Source organism: Solea solea, chromosome 18, assembly GCF_958295425.1.
Source record: "Solea solea chromosome 18, fSolSol10.1, whole genome shotgun sequence".
NCBI classification, from domain to species: domain Eukaryota; kingdom Metazoa; phylum Chordata; class Actinopteri; order Pleuronectiformes; family Soleidae; genus Solea; species Solea solea.
Genome location: NC_081151.1, coordinates 20,702,103 through 20,721,055, shown reverse-complemented (window position 1 = coordinate 20,721,055; position 18,953 = coordinate 20,702,103). Strand labels below are relative to the sequence as shown.

Genomic DNA, 18,953 nt, shown 5'->3' with positions numbered 1-18,953 from the left:
AAATGAATGCAACCTGGCTTTCATTCAACTCTGGAGATGCAGATGCTGTGCAGACTTGTGTGTCAGTTAGACTGAGTCAGTTATTCAGCTAATAAACAGGAAATCCATTGCTCGTCGATTCGCATCAGTCCATCTTCTCCTGCTCGCTGTGAGCGAGGAGCGATTCACCTCCGTCGTCTCTGGATCTGTGGGGGATCCGGTCAAAGGCTCTCCTGTTCGCTTGTCTCTGACTCTTTTGGCACAATAGTTATCTACAATCTTCACTTATATGATGAAAACAGCTAGTGTAGAGACTGATTCATGTGTCATAAACGTCTATAGAGTCGAACAGCGTTGTACCCTGCCATGGGGGCGCACCTTGGTTGTGTGAAGTCGGCTACCGGAGCTCGAGGTGATCGCTCTACTGGAGCAAGTGTCAGCTCAGTGATGACATCAGCAGTGCATTAGGCAATGCTGTTCAATTAATCTGCACTCTAATCTTGTTAGCGGCTATTAGCATTTTAATGTCAGATCCATTTACAGAGCATTAGCCACGCACAGCTACTGTATGTTACCAAGTTTGTGAATTTCTGCAGTAACAAAGCATTAAAAACAAAGCGACGGACAGGATGTCATACATTTATTTCCTACAGTAATCCAGTGCAAAGTCATAGTTACAGCAGTCTTCAGTAAAAGGGACAGTAGTGTGACCCGAAACTAATTTTGCAATGTTCATGGCTCGACCAGAAGGAGTCACGTGTTTAGCTGAATAAAACATGACACAAACAAACACATTACACACACACAAAACATCATTCCTGTCAGTAAAACGACCCCAAACCCAACAAAAAAAAACTGCAAACAAGTGTCTACACGTCCCTTCTTGCATATTAAATAAGCAACATTACAAAAAAAAGTAATATTTTAGCAGGATTCAGCAGAGTTGTGTACGTGGCAATACAATAATAGATGTGTGGAAAGGGGAAAAAAAACACTTCTAGTAATTAAGCACTACTTCAAGTAAGTAAATCGTTTTCAAAAAGTGAATAATACGATTTCAGAACTTCAACGTCATGTCAGATGTGAGGATAAAATATGAGGATATTTTTATATTTTACTCCTAAAACACAGTATAAGATGTGATACATAGATATTTATTCATATAACATTCCATCTCTTGGTTGTATAACCGTACATTCATGAGGTGTTCATTCGTCTTTATTCATAGACGTTGATATGACATGATAATTATACTTAAGTCTTGATCAATTGTGACTTAAAGGGCAAGAATGTTGCACAGCATAATCTGAAGAACTAACTTTTTTTTTGTCCCTCTTTGAGACTGTTAACTGTTTCCGGTTTAAAGCTAAAGTAGACAGGTCACACACCACTTAAGACTTCCTTAGTCACATTTTAAGGCCTCAGTGGGAAATTGCTTTCAAGCTCAGATTGAAGGAAAGAACAAATGTTAATAATGATACAACAATGAGGCGTTCCACTGCAAAATAAACAATAGGAAAAGTGAAAACAAATGACATGCAGACATGCATTTCCTTCTCTTCACTATTACGTGGTACAGCACCTTTTAATGTGCGTATCGCTGTCATGTATCAGGACTAAACTAGTGGTTGTGCGCCCTTTATTCACTTGAGGAGACTCTGGAGCATGGCTGTAGCGTAGGTGGGGCGGGCCTGCTTGTTCTCGATGGCTTTCTTCAGGTACTGGATTCCGTCGCAGCGTTCCCAGATTTCTTCGAATTGTCTGGGCAGGACCTCCGCCCCCCTCTTTCTGGTCAGCCCCGTCTCCTCCAGACTCAGCTCGCACATCTCCATGTCGTCTTTACCTGAGTCGAGCGAGAGACGAGGGTGCGGTTAACAACAATAACTCCTTTGAACAGCAGCCACTTTGATTTTAGCGTCACGGATGACATTAACTGTGGCTGTTCAGTTCATGTAGGTCGGGATAGTGTGAAGGAGCATGCACCTTGAAACTGAGGAAGCTAAATGGAACTCAGCCATCTTTATTTGGATTATTTACACCTGTGATTTGGGACTTGTCAAAATGGCTGGTGTGAAAACACATCGTGAACATGTGTTCTGATCACAAAGATGGGGTCTCCTTCCATTTCCACAGACGTTTCATTGGTATAATCTCACTTGTAAAGCTTTTTTTTTTTATCTGCTTTACCATGATATATAAGTTGATTTAAATGTATTTTCTCACCCTGAGCTAAATCAGAAGCAATACAAGCATAATCTTACACAATATTGTGAAATATTAAGTGTTTTTGGCTAAGGTTAGAGCTTCAAAATGAACAGCTTTCCTCGGTTAAGTGCACACAACTTTGATTAACACTAAGGTAATTTAGTATAACATATAATAGAGGGAGAATAGTTGAAATTGGTCATGAAAATAAGGCTTGCATGCAAACCCTATCATAAAGTAAGAGTATTTTGAGATGACTTACCTGCGACCAGCACAATGGGTTGTTTATCAGGGTGTAGCTCCATCTGCCTGGCTATCCAGGGCCCATCGAAGTGTGCATACCACCAGCCCTTCTTTTTATTCTGCGGGTCCTTGTACTGGTCAGCGGGCCGGATAAAAGGAATGCGGAAATAGCGCTGCTGGCGATTCATGGCCACTTCCTGATGCTGCGCCGTCATTGGAGGGGCCGGATTCTGCTCAGCTGCGAAAGGAACAGAGAGATATTCTGTCATTTTGCTTTGAAGTGAAATGTTACCTTGGAATACTGGTGTTTTTTTGTGAGTGTTTTTCAAGAACGGCCAGAAACACAGTAAACTGGGGAGAAAACAAAATGTAAAGCTTTCAAAAAAATACAAGATCAAACAGGATCCTGGAAATGCCCAAGTAAATACCACATGGAAAAGCCCCATAAAGCTGCTTTTAGCTTCTTATGAAATGGCCCTGATAAGACCTCTGCTGCATCAGAGGCCAAGAACAGGATCATAATATAAGACAAACAAAGAGCAGCCACTGCAGCTTTCACGAGGTATCATATCAAAAGGGAAATATGAGTAAATAATATAATGAAAGCAGCAGCATCAGTGAATCTAATGTCCCCGCACTACATCACATTGAATATTTGTTTTCAAGATGAAAAAGAGGAGAAACGCAGAGCACCAGCGAGCTCTCCAGCATCTAAATAACATTTGCATGTGTGTGTGTTTGGGGCAGACTCCATGCTTGGTTGAGCTGAGAATGAAATGAGCAAAGCAGTGAGCTGTCACACACGCAGGCACTGAACCTGACAAGGCCTGTCTGGCTGCTACTCGCTAATTAAGACAAATAATTCTGACACAACCAAACAGACGTTGGCTGCATTTTTTGGGGCCCAAGTGTTTCATGCACTAACTGGATGATGGAAAACACAGGCAGGCATTTTGTGTAGGTCAACAAAGGGTGGAGAGAGAGAGGAAGCACCTGTCAGCTGTAAACTAATGTGCCTCGGATAAGGCGTCCATGCAGATTTGCTACCATATAATTACTACAATTTATAATTACAGAATAATACTGGGAGCCTTTTGTGCCTCTAACCATAGTCGGTGACAGATTTGGGAGCCCTCTGGTCACTGTAGTCGTCGTTGCGCTTCTTGTTCTTGGACTTCCATGCGTGATACACCTTCAGCCGACGGTGGAACTCCTCTCTGCAGGCCGCCAGCAGCTCGATGTCTGTCAACGCAGCGAGAAACACCGGTGACTCATTAAAAAGTGACACCAAGCACAAAAGTGATGGCAACATGGTGGAATACCAAAGTATAACTATATTTAGAGTTATTGTTTTGTTTTTTTTGGACAAAGTCATGCAGGATGAAATCCATTTACATCCAAAAGTAAGTTTACTAAAATGAAGTCAAAACGAGCTGACTCACACAGAATGAACACAGTGTAATAAGTGGATTGAGGGTCACATAAAGAACACAAGGCTTTAATCAGGCTTCTTTTTTGGTATTTTTGGTGTTACCACCAGCCCCAACAAAGGTTCCTCAAATGAACCAGATGTCTTAGTCATCATACAGTGGATACCAGAGTCCTTAACTTGTGATCACAGAGCAGTTTACAGTTGAAATGATACTGGCAATAGCAAAGGAGTCGGCAGAAAGCCGTCTGCCTTTCATACCGACGGAGGAGAGCGTTGGACAGGAATGACGTGGAAGGGCAGAAGTCTGCCATCCTCCATAATAGTGATAATTTCCTCTCTTCACCGCTAACGTGCATGCTGATGAGCCGCAGCAGCTGTGGCAACTTACATCAATCTTTTCATTTTCTCAGGCAAGATATCTTGTGTCCACTACAGCTGCAGTCTCAGCTTTAAAGCCACTCGAACATTACTTGGAGAAAATGCCCCCAAAACAACTGCAGATGGAAAACCTACTCTAAACCGTGCCAAAATACGAGCGTGTGCTGAGTGAGTGAACGTAGGGGCTGAAAACCGCGTCTCGCTAACAGCTCAACCACCTTGATCTGACTGCATCACTTGCCGAGCGCTCATGCTAAACTCGATGTGTGAGTTATGGGATTTCTCACCACAAGAAGTGTTGATGACATCTCGCAGCTCAGCATACTTCCACTTGCTGAGGTCGTACTTTTTCACACCAGCAGCAGCTTTTGTCGCCTGCACCTGGGGACCCCTGTGGCAACGAACAGATGAATGTGGGTGAGAGGAAAAAGTGTGCAGTTACAGTAAGTGTAGCATGGTGGGGGGAAAAAAAACCTGCATCATTTCAAGCTGACCTCAATGCCTTAGCCAATTAAATTCCCATTAGTTGCTGGTCAGCAGTGGAGCTGAAAAGCACATTTTGTCCATGTTCTTACATCCCAATAGTTAGCCTCCTTTTATGTAACATAGAGCTATTAATGTTACAACTACGCATGGACATTTCAGGCAAAAATTTGAATATCCATTGGTGCTCCAGCCAAACCTTATGAGACAGCCTTTAAATGATGTTCCTACATCAGATATCAGAAGGAAATTCTCCACTCACGCAAAGCAAACAAAACTCCAGGGTTCACAGAGTAATAAGCTTAGAGATGCAGCTCCAAGATGCATTCAAGAAACCCCGGAAATTCCATTATTTCTGCAATCATACTGTAACATCCTCGGCAGTCTTGTGTTCCATTTCCGGTTTTATTTTGAAATGATTACCATTGCCTCTCGTTTCAGAGTGTGCTTCCTGTAAATAGAATAGAATAGCCTTTATTGTCGTTATTTTGTGGACAACGAAATTAAAGTTTCCCTCCTCTGTGATTACCTGATGTGTTTCACCTGTGTATCGTTATCCCTCCACCTGTGTATTTAGCCTGCGTGTTACCCGTGCCTGTTGCCAGTTTGTCTTGCATGTCAACCAGCAAGCGTCCTTGCCCTTATCGAAAGATTAGTGACTAGTAGCCTTTTGACCACCACAATTTTGTATCTTTTGTTGCCTTGTGCTTTTGGAAACCTGATTTTGTTAGAGACCAGTAAAAGGTGCTTTTTTTCCCCCGTCACGCTGTTGTTGAGTTGTGTTTTTGAGTCGACATCCAGTGTTTGTTCAGCCTGATACATAGTACATGCATCACGGCTAAAACAAAAATTTTTAACCTCTAGTTACAACTTTGCAGATGACAAGTTCATCTACGTTTGCTTACAACTTGAATGTGAGACGACTGAAAAACAAGCCGCAGTAACCCCCCGCGGTACTTTATAAGTCACAGAACACAGAGTGTCAGCTACTTACAAACCAACTGCTACTGCAGGTCTGAGCTCATGCCTCCAGCTCCGCTGTTAAGCTGAAGCTGCTAATTAAATAATATAAAGGATTTAGCTCCTCTATATACAGTCGTCATAGCTGCTACTTTCTGAGGATTAGCGATCTACAAAACATTAGCCAGATTACCATTATCATTTACATATACTGCAGTAATTCAAAGTGACTGAAAAGACGACGACACCGAGTGTGGCTGCGGCATGTGCCAGTGTGTGAAGGTGCAGCGGAAGGACAGTGACAACCAAGGCTTTGCTTTTGGCAGGAGGGGAACATGGAATTGATGTTTAGAGGAAGGGGAAGGCTGAGGGAGCCTGACTCGTTTGGTCAGCCTTTAGGTACCAAGCCAGCAATGGTGGCCAGTTAATATACTTCTACTGAATGCCTACTTTGGCTGCCAGGAGTCAGCTGACTCGCAGAGATAGTAAAGCAAAGTGGCTACCTCAGCCAACACTGACAAGATTAGAGGCTATTAGATCAAATGTAATTCTGTTTTCACTGGACCTGAAGATAAGGACCACGCACACTCACTGCGAAAGAAAGTTTCTAGCTTTAAAGACAGAGCTAAGTGGAAATGAAATGCCATGGATAATGTGCAAGTGTCCGAGTTTAAATAAACTTTAAGGATTAGGAGTAAGAGGGTGATGAGCGTTGTCGGGCACGTAACAACAACTACTGCGTACGTGGCTCCCTGTTGACTACATTAAGCACTGCAAAATTACTCCTCTGTGACTTTGTCAGTGCAAAATAATGATTATTAAAGGTGAGAAATTTACTGCTCACAGTAGAATATAAAGGAGGAGTTAATGAGAGCTTAGTTCATTAAACTCTAAGTAACAATGGGGGGAATTTATACAGTACATATAGTGCTAGTGTACATTATTTGTTCACCATTAGTTTTTACTCTTTAACCCCAGTGTGAAGCCACTAAATAATTGCACATCTTTAGATAAAACATATGCAAACAAAAAGCATGTTTTGTTGTTTGTTTAAACCAGTTTTAAGTTTTCAGCCAAGCGTCTCCTTCCTTCCCTCCTGCTGGACACGAAATGCAGGTGGGCCCGGCTATGAACTCTGAGGTGTCCTGATGCAGAAGATGACAGATGCATTTTTTTTTTTTTACCACCTTGTGAGTTATTTTTGTCTCTGTCTGGACACCTGTGAGTCAGCAAAGTTCACTCGCAGCAGTACAGAATAATCACTGTGTCGCTGGTCACAAACATTACATATTTTATCTTGAGGTGTGTGTGTGTGTGTGTGTGTGTGTGTACCTGGTAATCCTTACCTTGTGGGGACCTAAATCTGTTTACACAGTCACATTATGTATGGGGACTTGTCTTCCTTAAGAGGACAAAAATGTAGTCCTCATAACGTAAATTACTACAATATAAGGTGAAGACATGTTTTAAAGTTAGGTTAAGGTTAGGATTCGGTCAGTTAAACCTTAGAACACAGAGCATTTTGGCTGCTTTTCATTTTTCCATTGTATACAGTATATACAGAGGGTATAAGACAATATAGTGTTTTATATCCTTGTTTCAGCACAACCTAGACAATCTGATGATTTTTTTTTTCATTTATACCAACTATATAAACACACCTGCGCAAAAAGTACTCATAACTTTTAAAATCGGATTGAATTAGAAAATATGTCACATTTCAAAGTTCACTTGGCTCTTTTTTGTGAACAAAAATAATGTATTTTGTGACTTTTATCGCACAATTATTGCTACTTTATATCACTACTAAAAATGTGATACAAAATGAATCAGAACTTTGACTCAACAACACATAAGAAGATTATTACCATGGGTGCACCTGTTAATTAATGTAAGTCCATGTAATGATCTCTGAAGTCATGGAAACCAGAGTGTGTGTGCATAATAGTTATGAATTAGTTTTAAAGCAATTATAGGTCTTATGTTTTTATACTTTATTTGTGTTATTTATCTCTGATGCACAGCACTTTGTTTCAGCTGCTGTTGTTTTTAAAGGGCTTTATAAATAAAGTTGGATTGGATAAAATACACAATAATTAAGAAGACAGGAACAGCTGAAAAGCTTTGTGTTCGTCAGCAGTGGCTATAGGAGAAAGGGGGAAGCACATACACAGTCGAGCTCATAAGCCTGCGTTGTGCACCAGCACTCCGGACTCATGCGAAACCAAATCAGATGAGCAACATAACAAACTCAAACCTTTTCTGTTGGCTTTGCATTGTTGGTATATTCTTGCAGCTAAGAGATTAAGGACGATGATAGAGATTAGAGATTAGGTTGTTCTTGGATATGGGCCGTCACAGGACACTGCACTGGTATTTTACATGGTAATGGCTGAGATTGAGGAGACAGGACATAAACAGGAGAAATGAAGTTACACAAGCACGCTGAGGTAAACACTACTTAGTAGTGATACAAATGCCATGATACAAATATGTATCATGGCATGGTGTGTAGTACCTGCGCAGGCTTGCGTCAATCTGTCCCTCCTCTGTGATCAGCTCCGCCTCGCTCTGAGCGATTCTCATGGCTAACTCCCGGTCCCTCCTCTCCTGCTCCACTACGGTGGCATGCTGGACCTGCTCCTCACGCTCCAGAGCAAGCTGGACTTCAAACTCTGCCTGTAAACAAGACAAACACAGGCAATGTCATTTCTACTTTCATAAAATCTAGATCCTGTCGAAATACTGATTGTGCCATGTGTGCCGGACCCTTAGTAACTATTAGATTAGGCCTATCTATCCATTTATTATTTTTCTATTTCTGAAGACCAACGAGTTTTACTTTACACTAGAATATCTTGCATCAGGCACCTACAGGTAATATAGCTCCTATATACACTATATGTAAAATGAATGAATCTGTGAATATACGGGCCTATGTATAGTCAGTATATTCATCCATTTTCCTTAGAGAAACTCACTAATGAAGTCCACAATGGTTCCCTTTTTCTCTGCGGGGCTTTAAATATGAATATCTTTCCAGTTGAGAATATATTATTTATATTGTGGAATGGTCAAACCAGTTGCTGTGATACATGACCAGACTGATACATGAGAGCCAAAAAAAAGAGTGATGTTTCCGTTTGAAAATGGATTTTCAGCCCCAAATCTTTCATGGCACGCTACCTCCCTCCCTCTCTCTCTCTTTGATTAAATATCCTTCAGGAGTCAAATCAAATTCACTGATCGCACAACAAATCCTGTGAAAGTGAAAAAGAAAATCATGGATGTAACAGACAGAAGTAGAAGTAGAACAGAAGTAGTTATAAATATACTCAGTTAACTATTTTGGAAAATAAGGAAAAGCATCCAACTGAGTGCTAGTGTCTGTTTAAAGATATAAATATTGCACGAACTGGTGTAACACGAATGTGGTCGTACAAAGTATGGAGACAGCGAAAGATGGTGCTTGGCAAAACTTTGACACAGCAGAAAATAACAGAGCACTGAAGACACAGCAGAAATATTTAGAAAGTTTACCGCAGCTGCTCTGAGCCTTAGAAATGGCGATAAACAAACTTTGCAAAGAGTCTCAGGAGACGGTTGGCCTGTGACAGCCTGGCATCAACAGTCTCACTGCTCAGGAGGAAAAAAAACGACAGCATGCAAATGTCAAATTGGCAGTGAGTGAGTGTAACAAAAAAAACAACCAATAACTACAGAGAGCACTAAGTTCCCCACAGTGTAAATACTCACTCCTATCTTGCAAGGTTAACAATTGTTTTCTAAAAACACCCTGAATCCAGATCCAGACAGGATCACGACCACCAACTCATCATTTCTGCATCCTTCCTCCATAATCTCCAGAAACTCCAAATCTGTCCCTTACTTTGTGTTTGTGTTATGCTGCTCAAAAAAGCAAACAGACAGAAACACACAAATACATAACCTTCTTGAATGTGACAGGTGGTGGGGGAAGGAAGGGAGAAAGCATAGATGTCAACAAGATAATAATAAAAACAAGAGATAGCATAGGAAGAGGTAATGGAATCGTCAATCAATCTTGTGAAAACCCTGTGGATTCCCTCTGGGAATCTGACCAATGTGATCAGTTGCCATGGGAGACCAAAGAGCAAATGAATGTTTCTCTCACAGAAGAGCAGGCAGAGTTTACCCCCAAGACGAGACATGAGAACCACACTGGTTTTATTTGTATCTTTCTGCAATGACATTTATTTGATGTCTCAATATAGAGACAATCTGTGTCAATTAATGTCCAAGAAAGTAGCCCGTCCAAATGAATATTTGGCATTTCTGCCTGAAAATGTATTCAAATCAACTGATGACTGCTTGTTTTAGCTTTATTCAGTTATATGTGCAGTCGCATATCAAATGTATTCATTTCTTGATTCAATTCTTGCTATCGCTCGGATTATTCCATGTTCAAACCTCCAAACAGACCATAACAATTCAGTAAAATGCAATAGAAGCTGACTGACTGTACTGCAGGAGACCATCTCGCTCAAATGGAATTATAATGGCAGTTTATGAGAGGTGAGTCACTGCAGGGGAGACGGGGGTCAGTCAGGGACCTCACGGAGGGAACACACGAGACATAGACGACACTGCACTTCTTAAGTTTCTAAACGTATTACGTGCTGGTTCATCTTTCTTAACTTCTGTCCTCGGCATTGCAACTTTTCAGCGAGAACGTATAACAGACGACCACGGGGAAATGTCACATTGAGGGTGATCCCAACCTGTATAACCTTCTCTTCTGTCTCCCTCTTTTTTCTGTCCTCTTCATCCTGCTTCCTCTTCAGCTCCATCTCTGCTTTCCTAAAATGGTTGTGGAAAAGTGTATAAAGACATTAACGGACACCGACAGACTTAAAGTATCAAACATTTACGTTTACATACACGAAAAACATCAGCACTTACAGTCTTCTGTCCTCTTCCTCCTGGTTGCGTCGTTGCTCTTCCTTGTCCCTCCTCTTCCTCTCCTTATCCATCTCCTCCTCAATGTGCTTCAGTCGCTCACTCTCTTCCTCCTCTTGCTTCTTCTTTTGCATGGAGGAGAGCAGCTGCTCGGAGCGTTTCACCAGCCCCTGGTACTCAGTGTCAATCTCTTTCCAAGTCATCATTGTGGTCTGGGGTTTAGAGGGAAGTGTGACACGTTACGTTCACGGAATCTTGCTGGAATTCAAAAAGCCATAGTTTGCCTTGGACATTGTAACTATGAGGTGTTTATTAATGACACGTAACGCTAGGCCTGGTTTAATATGGCAAGAAACGTTATCCAGATAAAAAAGTATTGATAATTATCACAATAAAACCTCAATAAGGTTTGAAGAAACCGGTTAATTGTGGTTTTAAACCTCTTAATAGAACTAACACTGAGCACATCTGAGACTCAATATTTAAAAGCAATTATGTGTTGCTTCCTAACCCTGCTTTTTTCCATTACTATATGAAAAAGTACAGTACATACAGCGGCTAATGTGCAATAAGAATGAGTGTCTTATATCCTTTTTTTCCGCATAAACTATAGGCAATCTGATTAACTATATCAACACAGCAGAGCAAAAAGCACTCAAAATGTTTAAAATCGGATTGAATTTGTGAAATTTGGAAACACATCACAGTTCAAAGTTCACTTGGCTCGTTTTTATGAACAAAAAGAAAAGAAAAACGGTCTAATTTTGCGACTTCTGCACAATTATCGCTACTTTTTATCACTGCTAAAAATGTGATATGAAATGAATCGTAACTTTGACTCAACAACACATAAGAAGACCCCCAGGATGTCCATATAAGGCGTTGTGTATTATTCCCACAGCAATTTACCAAGGATGCACCTGCAGCACACAAGGGTTAAAGTGTGCACATTGCATAAAGTCATATATATTGAATCTTTTGTGTATTGTTATTGAAGAAAAGTACACTGCAATATTTTGTTTTTCAATTTTCACCCAGCTCTACTTTCAGAAGTCAAACTCCTGTATTCATGTTAACTCGGCCTAACTGAAGCCTTATCTTCCCATGTCACAAAAGAAAAGGCTAATGAGCGGGGGCAGAGGTTGAAGATTCATTACAGTGGCACAGGGAGCGACAATGGCAAGGTCTTGTCCCTAATGCATAGAGGACTGAATGACAGCCATTGGCGTCTCATGCATTATTTACTCAGAGATGCTGCGTCAGGAGTCATTTCAAACACTGGAGCTGCTAATAAGCTAACAGAGATACACAGGACATTTTCATGGAGGGGGGGGGGGAGAAGAAAGGGTCAGGCATTGTTGTCATTAGGACACCTGTGAGCATAAATGTTGACTGCATCCATGTGATGGTGTCCACTGAAATTCTTCTTGATAGAGCCCTACATGTCTGAGGGGCATGTGAATGTTATTATGTGAGATGATTGTCTGTGGCCAGAAGGTCCAATAAGACTGGTGCTTATTACACAGGAAGAGCTGGGGTTTCAATGAACAAGTTTGATAATCCAGCAAAACAGTCTCGCCTTACTGGCAATGAGAGGGTTTCTTCCTCTTCGCTCATCTCTTCTTTTATCCTACGGTGATAGAAAATATTGATTCGCAGAGAATAAATGAGAACAGGACACAGGGTACAGTGTACCAGAGGAGAAGACTGGCTTTTTGCCTGGGAGCAATAGGTCTAAATGCAGATAAGCGTGTTGTTTGTATATCTGGAGCAGTCATAGACATATTTATAGAAGTGTGCACCCAGGTGGTATCAGGCTGAAAGATTACCCAGCCAAAAAACAATTACCCCTGTGGCGTCTGACTCACCTTTATCTTGACTAACAGGGCGTCTATGGCAGAAGCCAACTCTTGGACCAGTTTGGCCATCTCCTGTTTGCCCTCCTTCAGCCCGTTTACCACCTCATTGAAGCGCTCCATGTGTTTCTTCAGATTTCGGACCTTGACCATACCATCAATGCTATAAGAAGAAAGAATAATAGACACTTAGATGTAAAGGTCATGAATCTACCTTCTAAATCTAAAAGTGCAATGGAGGCCTTGGTTAATATACAGTTGGGGAAAAAAACCCACACACATTAATAGGTATTTGTTTGGTTGTAACTGAATAATAATCAGTGTCAAACGTAGCAATGAATTGATTTAGAATTTAGAATATGAATTCAATCTTTCATATGACTTTTTTAACACCCACCCTCAAAATGGCAGTTATTTACTATTTACTGCACGTTAAACTAGTGTATTAACAATTCAAAATGAAGAAAAACAAAAGTTGTACACAAGCAAAATACTTTGCATGTTGAATTAGAATTTTGCATGGACCGCTAACTCTGCACATCATGTATTATAGCTAGCAGATCTAAATGAATGGTCAGTTGTCAGGATGTTCCCTGTACTCCTCATTCCCCCCCCCCCCCCCCCCCCCCCCCTCCGTTGGTGTGGGTGTGGCCAAATCTCCTCCCCCTTGCAGCTGTCTTCAATTAATCCTCATCACCTGCAGTATATCTACCCGGCTCTTCTCCTCCACCACTGCCAGATCGTCAGTTTCCACAGCGTTTAGTCATGTGTGACTTTTGAGAAGTCTCTAGTTTTTTATTTTACTCAGGTCTAAAACGATTGTTTCATTCACTTGCCTCTGTCTGCCCTGGATCCTGGAAAAATCAACTCTCTCTGCCCTGCCTGCTGACCACCCTCCTCCACTTGTTTGAGTTACTTTTTTAAAGTGGAGTCATAGGACATTGTGAAGATTGATTCTTAACAAAAGTGTAACAGCAATTTACAAGGCAAAAGCAGCAAGACTTGTCATTTTACATGACCGAATGTAGGATGTTTGATGCATTATTGTGTCAGGAAAAAGTGTGAAGGTGCCATGCAACATGATTGAAAGTGAGGAAAAAAAATTGTAATTTCACAGAAAAAAAGCACTAATCAGAGATGAGCAGTATTTTAAGATTGTAAAATGTAATTTGGGATATTGTGACTGATAATACAAAATGTTTGGACTATAATTTACTGAAAAAATTCTAAATGTTATTCTGGAAACATAGTTGTTTTCATCAAAATCAATACAAATACTGTTTGGTTTATTGTAAAGAAGTAACCACAACTATACAAGTATAATATAAGTATGTTCATATAATAATCTGTGAAACTACCCTAAAATCCATTATCTAAACAGCAAATTTTACCAGAACCATGTTTCCAAGAACAACCAGAAGTCATGTAGTGTATTTCCCACACCAGTACAAAGACCGTTTCACCACAGATTAATTTGAAGATAGATTTAAACTCCTAAATGCATGATGAGTAAAAGCCATCATAGTCCACCAAGCATGAATCCATTTAAATAAAGAGCACATGCACAGAGAGTCGCAGGGTAAAAAGCTGAAAGAAGAGGGCAAGGGGCACAGAAGGTGGTGAGAGTCGTGTTTGTGCGTGTGTGTGTCGGGTACAAGGAACAGGGAGACACGCACCGTGGCTTATGCTTTTTCTTACACAACCACATGCGGACAGTCTTCTGAATCTTAATGCAGGCCGAAGCTCTGTAACTCATCTTGTTCCTTACTGTTGAAGATGAGGGGGAAAAAAATGAGCAAAAATAAAGGACAGATACATATTTGAACAAGTTAAAATTCCAAAATAATTTGAATACTTGTCCTTCATGTTCTGCACTTAAAAAGTCAGTAAGTTAAAGCATAAATTATGATATAGCAATATATGCGTATATTCACAGGTGCAAATGAAACAATACAGTGACGTGTTGAGGGAAATAAATACCCACAGCCAGAGGAACATACATTTCCTCAGGTGACTGAAAGTGGGGTCATACAGAGAAAGTTCTGCTATTAACTTTAATGTCATTTCATATAATGCTTTTACATTAATAAGCAGACGCAGTGATGCACTTTGTTAAATTGTGGAAACATTATCTTGGCACAGAATGTAATGGTTCAACCAGATGCTGCTTTGTTTTTGCTGTGGGCTGAAGCTTCAGAAGGAATGTCAAAGTGTGGAATATAATTCAGTAAAGCTACTAAAAGTGTATATTTAATTGTGAGGAAATGACAATGGAGCTAATAGTTCTCCAGAGGAAGATACAATGAGAGAAATGTGATGTGCTGATGGAGGGCTTTGTGTGGAAGCCTCTTTCTGCAGGTGACAGAGTAGCTAAGAAGCACTTAGTGAGATGTGGGTAACAAGTGTCACCTCTCTGTTGGAAGGGATGCATTCAGACTAGGCAGCGTATGGGAGTATGATGACAATGCACCCGGCAGTTAATTGTGTAGCCTACGATTATTTGAAGGTTGGATCACTGAAACAGATTTAATATACAGAAAAATAAGGTTCTGTAATAATTATTTTTTTTCTAATCTAACCAGATTAACAGGGGAATGTCTAAAATCTCAATCACAAATTCAGTCCAGGGTCCGGTCATAGAGGAAGTACTAAACATATTATTATTATACATAATTAACTGATTCTTGGAACAAGGGCCTTTCTGCATGGAGTTTGCATGTTCTCCCCGTGTGTGTCCGGCTTCCTCCCACAGTCCAAAAACATGCAATGTGGGGATAAGGTAAATTGGACACCCTAAATTGACCATAGGAATCAGTGTGAGAGTGAATGGTGGTTTGTCTCTATCTGTGTGTGTGGCCCTGCGATGGACTGGCGAACTGTCCATGGTGTACCCCGCCTATCGCCCGATGTAGCTGAGTTTGGCACAGCACCCCCCGCGACCCTCTGGTGGAGGATAAAGCGGTAGATGATGACTGACTGACTAACTGATTCTAATGATAGTTACACTGAAAACAACTGCTTGACTCCGCCCACGTTGAGTAGGTACTATTTTGTAGTGGAACACCAACCTAAACCGTGCCGAGGCGAGCTGGGCGAACATAGGCGGAAAAGGGGCTTAAATCTTTCCTTACAACTACAGCGCACTGTTGACACTTTGTGGTGATGTGGGTTTCCTTGATTTTTACATTTCCACTTTGAAATCCTTGTTGTGTTGTGCGTGGATTTAACATACGTTTGATGACCGACAGGCAGCACCACTGGACTTTCTTCCAGCAGCTACACATCAACCACTTGTTGACTTTCTGCAGCAGCTCGGCGAGGTGGTCCGGATCAGACTTCATGATCTGGTCAAACTCGGCAAACTGTACGTACACACACACACACAAAGAAGCTTAGAAAATAGAGTTCTTGGAAATCAGGGCATATTCTTGCTCTCGGGGGTTGTGGTGTATACATAATGACCTGCAAAATGAGGGGGTAATTAATTTTGTGGACTTAACTGTACCTTTCCAGGGCGGAAGAACACTCTGGTCAGTCCGAACTTAAAGTCGTTGTCATTGAGTCCCAGAGCTTTGAACAAAGCCTAAAGAGGAACATATTCACCTTCAGTGACATAGCAGCAACACCGAATTTAGGGCACGAAAACGTTTATTTAAAATTTTTTAAATGAAGTCGTGGTGTTTTAAGTTTTTTCTCCGGCTATGAACAAAGTTCACCGCTAATTAGGATTTATTTTAAATAGATTAGCTCGTTATATAACAGCGACAGCACACGTTGGGGTTTTTCACCGCTAAATGAGATTATGTAATCCCCACCTTGCAGAAGAGTCGTGGATTCAGTCGTGTCAGTTTGTCTGGCATGTACTTTTTATACATGTTGTACAGTTCATGGAAGGGGGCTCTGGAGGGGAATCCGCCCTGCATCAGGTCCAGCACTGACACCATGCCTGATCAAAACAAAGGATTTTGACATACAAAGAGTTATGAAAGAGCAACACCATTGCCTGGGGGATTATCGTTTTGCTGTACAATGATAGGAACAATAGTATCACTTGCTGTTTTTCTAAGTGGAGATTAAAGCAACAAAAAGCCAATAACAAACCTCTATGGGTATTATATCCAATGCGTGTGCTCAGCATAAAATGTAAAATAACTGTGTGTGTTTAGGAAACTAATGGCAGTGCACTTTTCATTCAGTGCAGTACTATTTGTACCCCATATATTAGATTTCCATTAGGATCTAGGTATCTCTGTATCAACCTTAGATGTACTTTACCTGAGCACTGCAGCTGCGAGAGAATTAGAGCTCCTTCAAACTGGTGGCTGACCATCTTCAGGTTGGGTTTTACACAGCGAATGAAACTCGAGCCCTGCACACACACACACACACACACATACATACATTTATCGGCAAGATTGATCCGTCTGGAAATGGTACTTCTCAGTTTCTGCCTGCTGTTTGTATGTCCTGAATCTATATAGAACACATTCTACACTATATTACACAATATAATAAGGAATTATGGTACAATATTTTGGTACAAAGCAGGAAAGCAACAGATGTCTTTACAAAACAAAGTAAATGTCACTCACAGTGCTGCGAAGTTTCTCCAGCAGCAGGTTCAGTTGGGTCTGGGGATAAAAGCAAACAGAAATTGTTGTATTAATGATAATTTGCTTTGAAATGTTTGTGATGATGAAAAAGGTAAAGAAGACCATGGAAAAGAACACTGGAAGGAAAACTTGAGTGAATAACTAAATGTTTAAGGCAGCTTATTCTAACTAAAGCTAGAATTATTATTGATCATCTTCATGGTCAACTCCAAGTCGGGTAGATTCAAAATTTAAGCAAAGACACAACATACTGATGAAGAAATTATGTTTTGGTTGCTGTTAAAACCTCGGAACTCCTCTGTGGGAAAGCCTGAATATCTCAATCTTTCTTTTTAAATTTTTTTGTGTCTACACCACCTGTTCTCTACCTCCTCTCTATTATACCTCAAGCTGACTTTATCCAGCTTTATCCACCGCGGAAGGTTTTCTCAGAGGAAAGAGTAAGGAGACTGGAGGAACCCTAAGAGGGGGAAACTTAAATAAGGAGGAGAGAGAGAGAGAGAGCGATAGGGGGTTGGGAAGAGGAGTGTAAAGAGGAAAAGTTACAGAACAGTTCTGAAGACGGAGAGTTAGAAAAGTACGTATGGTAAGACATATCGTAGAGCAATACGCACACATTGTACACACTAAAGATCTACACATTATTTTACCATTATTATTATTTCCATTAAGTCTTTAGTCCAAAAAATTAAGAGATTATAAATGAAATGAATGAAAGTCATATACTGTACAATAGTGTGAAAATGTAAAGGATTAGTCATTAGTGTGAGTAAACGTCTATTCTTTTGAATAATGTGTGTTATAGGTGTTATATTTAAATAGCAAGGTTTCATTCATTTTAAGGGACTTTCACACTGACCTTAAACTTGTTGCCCACGCTGATGAAGCCCAGTTTGCCCGCCTTCTGCTTCGAGTCCTTGGCGGTGTTGGCGTTCTCAAACAGCTCTCGAACAAATTTATCTTTCGATTCAGACACTAAACTCTCCAAAGACATGTGGAGGGCATCGTTATTCTTCTCCACAAAACGAGTCTGCGGACACACACACACACACACACACACACACACACACACATGCACACGTTCAAATGCTGATATTTCTATGCATATGGTGACATATACATTTATAAAGTACGGTACATGAATGCAAACACAGCCAAAGAATATGTTTATCCCTGTGGCAACCAACACTCATCGCAACTGAATAATAGTATGACATTTTGCAGATCAGACAAATAATAAGCTAACTGACTGTTTCATAGCAGACTGCTCCAGCAAAGTGCCTGACGATAAAGCCCTCGTCATCCCGCAGGTTCCTGTGAATGGTCAGCTTTGATTTTCTGGGAACCTAAGTGGGAGAGTGAAAAAGCAATTCATATCTAATGACAGTGCGGCAACACATACAGCACATATTGATTTATCTCTAATTGCATTCATCCCCATCTCTACAGACATCATTATTGAATGGCGTGGGCTGGAAATATTGAATATAGAGAGCAACAAAATTCTGTGAAATCCAGCAGAAGAGTATTATACCAAACACTAAGGGTCATTTCCCCTTATTCAATATGTTTACTGGATGGACACAAAAGAAAACAACTGTACGCAGTCAAGAGAGCTGTGCATATACAGATTTGTGCTACATTCATTTAAGCTCCATTAGGTCTGCCAATGGGAGGATTCACAATAAATTATCCTGAAAGTGCAAAAATTAAAAGGCAGAAATTGTACTTCAGACAACATTCTAGCCCCATTAGATCCTTCATCATATTTAATTTGCAGTTTTAGTTTTTATCTAAGTAATAACTCTTGCAGTTAGTACGGTTGCAGCCAGCCTCATCAAATCTTAAACATGAATTTGGTGTCAA

General features: G+C 40.7%; 1 protein-coding gene across 2 annotated transcripts in view; it reads right to left on the bottom strand.

Annotated features, from left to right (window-relative positions):
- Window positions 1-1,114: 1,114 nt before the first annotated feature.
- The window catches only part of myo6b (myosin VIb), a 34,191-nt gene continuing 16,352 nt past the window's right edge, over window positions 1,115-18,953 (bottom strand). For both annotated transcript variants that reach the window (XM_058616174.1, XM_058616175.1), the window contains exons 17-32: window positions 18,338-18,433; window positions 17,947-18,117; window positions 17,067-17,105; window positions 16,750-16,843; window positions 16,290-16,420; window positions 15,980-16,057; window positions 15,707-15,836; window positions 14,151-14,241; window positions 12,487-12,637; window positions 10,622-10,830; window positions 10,441-10,519; window positions 8,199-8,359; window positions 4,525-4,628; window positions 3,535-3,669; window positions 2,447-2,665; window positions 1,115-1,822 (exon numbers count right to left, since the gene is read on the bottom strand). In XM_058616174.1, coding sequence (XP_058472157.1) covers window positions 1,623-1,822; window positions 2,447-2,665; window positions 3,535-3,669; window positions 4,525-4,628; window positions 8,199-8,359; window positions 10,441-10,519; window positions 10,622-10,830; window positions 12,487-12,637; window positions 14,151-14,241; window positions 15,707-15,836; window positions 15,980-16,057; window positions 16,290-16,420; window positions 16,750-16,843; window positions 17,067-17,105; window positions 17,947-18,117; window positions 18,338-18,433 — 2,088 coding nt within the window. In that variant the 3' untranslated portion in view covers window positions 1,115-1,622. The remainder of the gene's footprint in view (window positions 1,823-2,446; window positions 2,666-3,534; window positions 3,670-4,524; window positions 4,629-8,198; window positions 8,360-10,440; window positions 10,520-10,621; window positions 10,831-12,486; window positions 12,638-14,150; window positions 14,242-15,706; window positions 15,837-15,979; window positions 16,058-16,289; window positions 16,421-16,749; window positions 16,844-17,066; window positions 17,106-17,946; window positions 18,118-18,337; window positions 18,434-18,953) is intronic.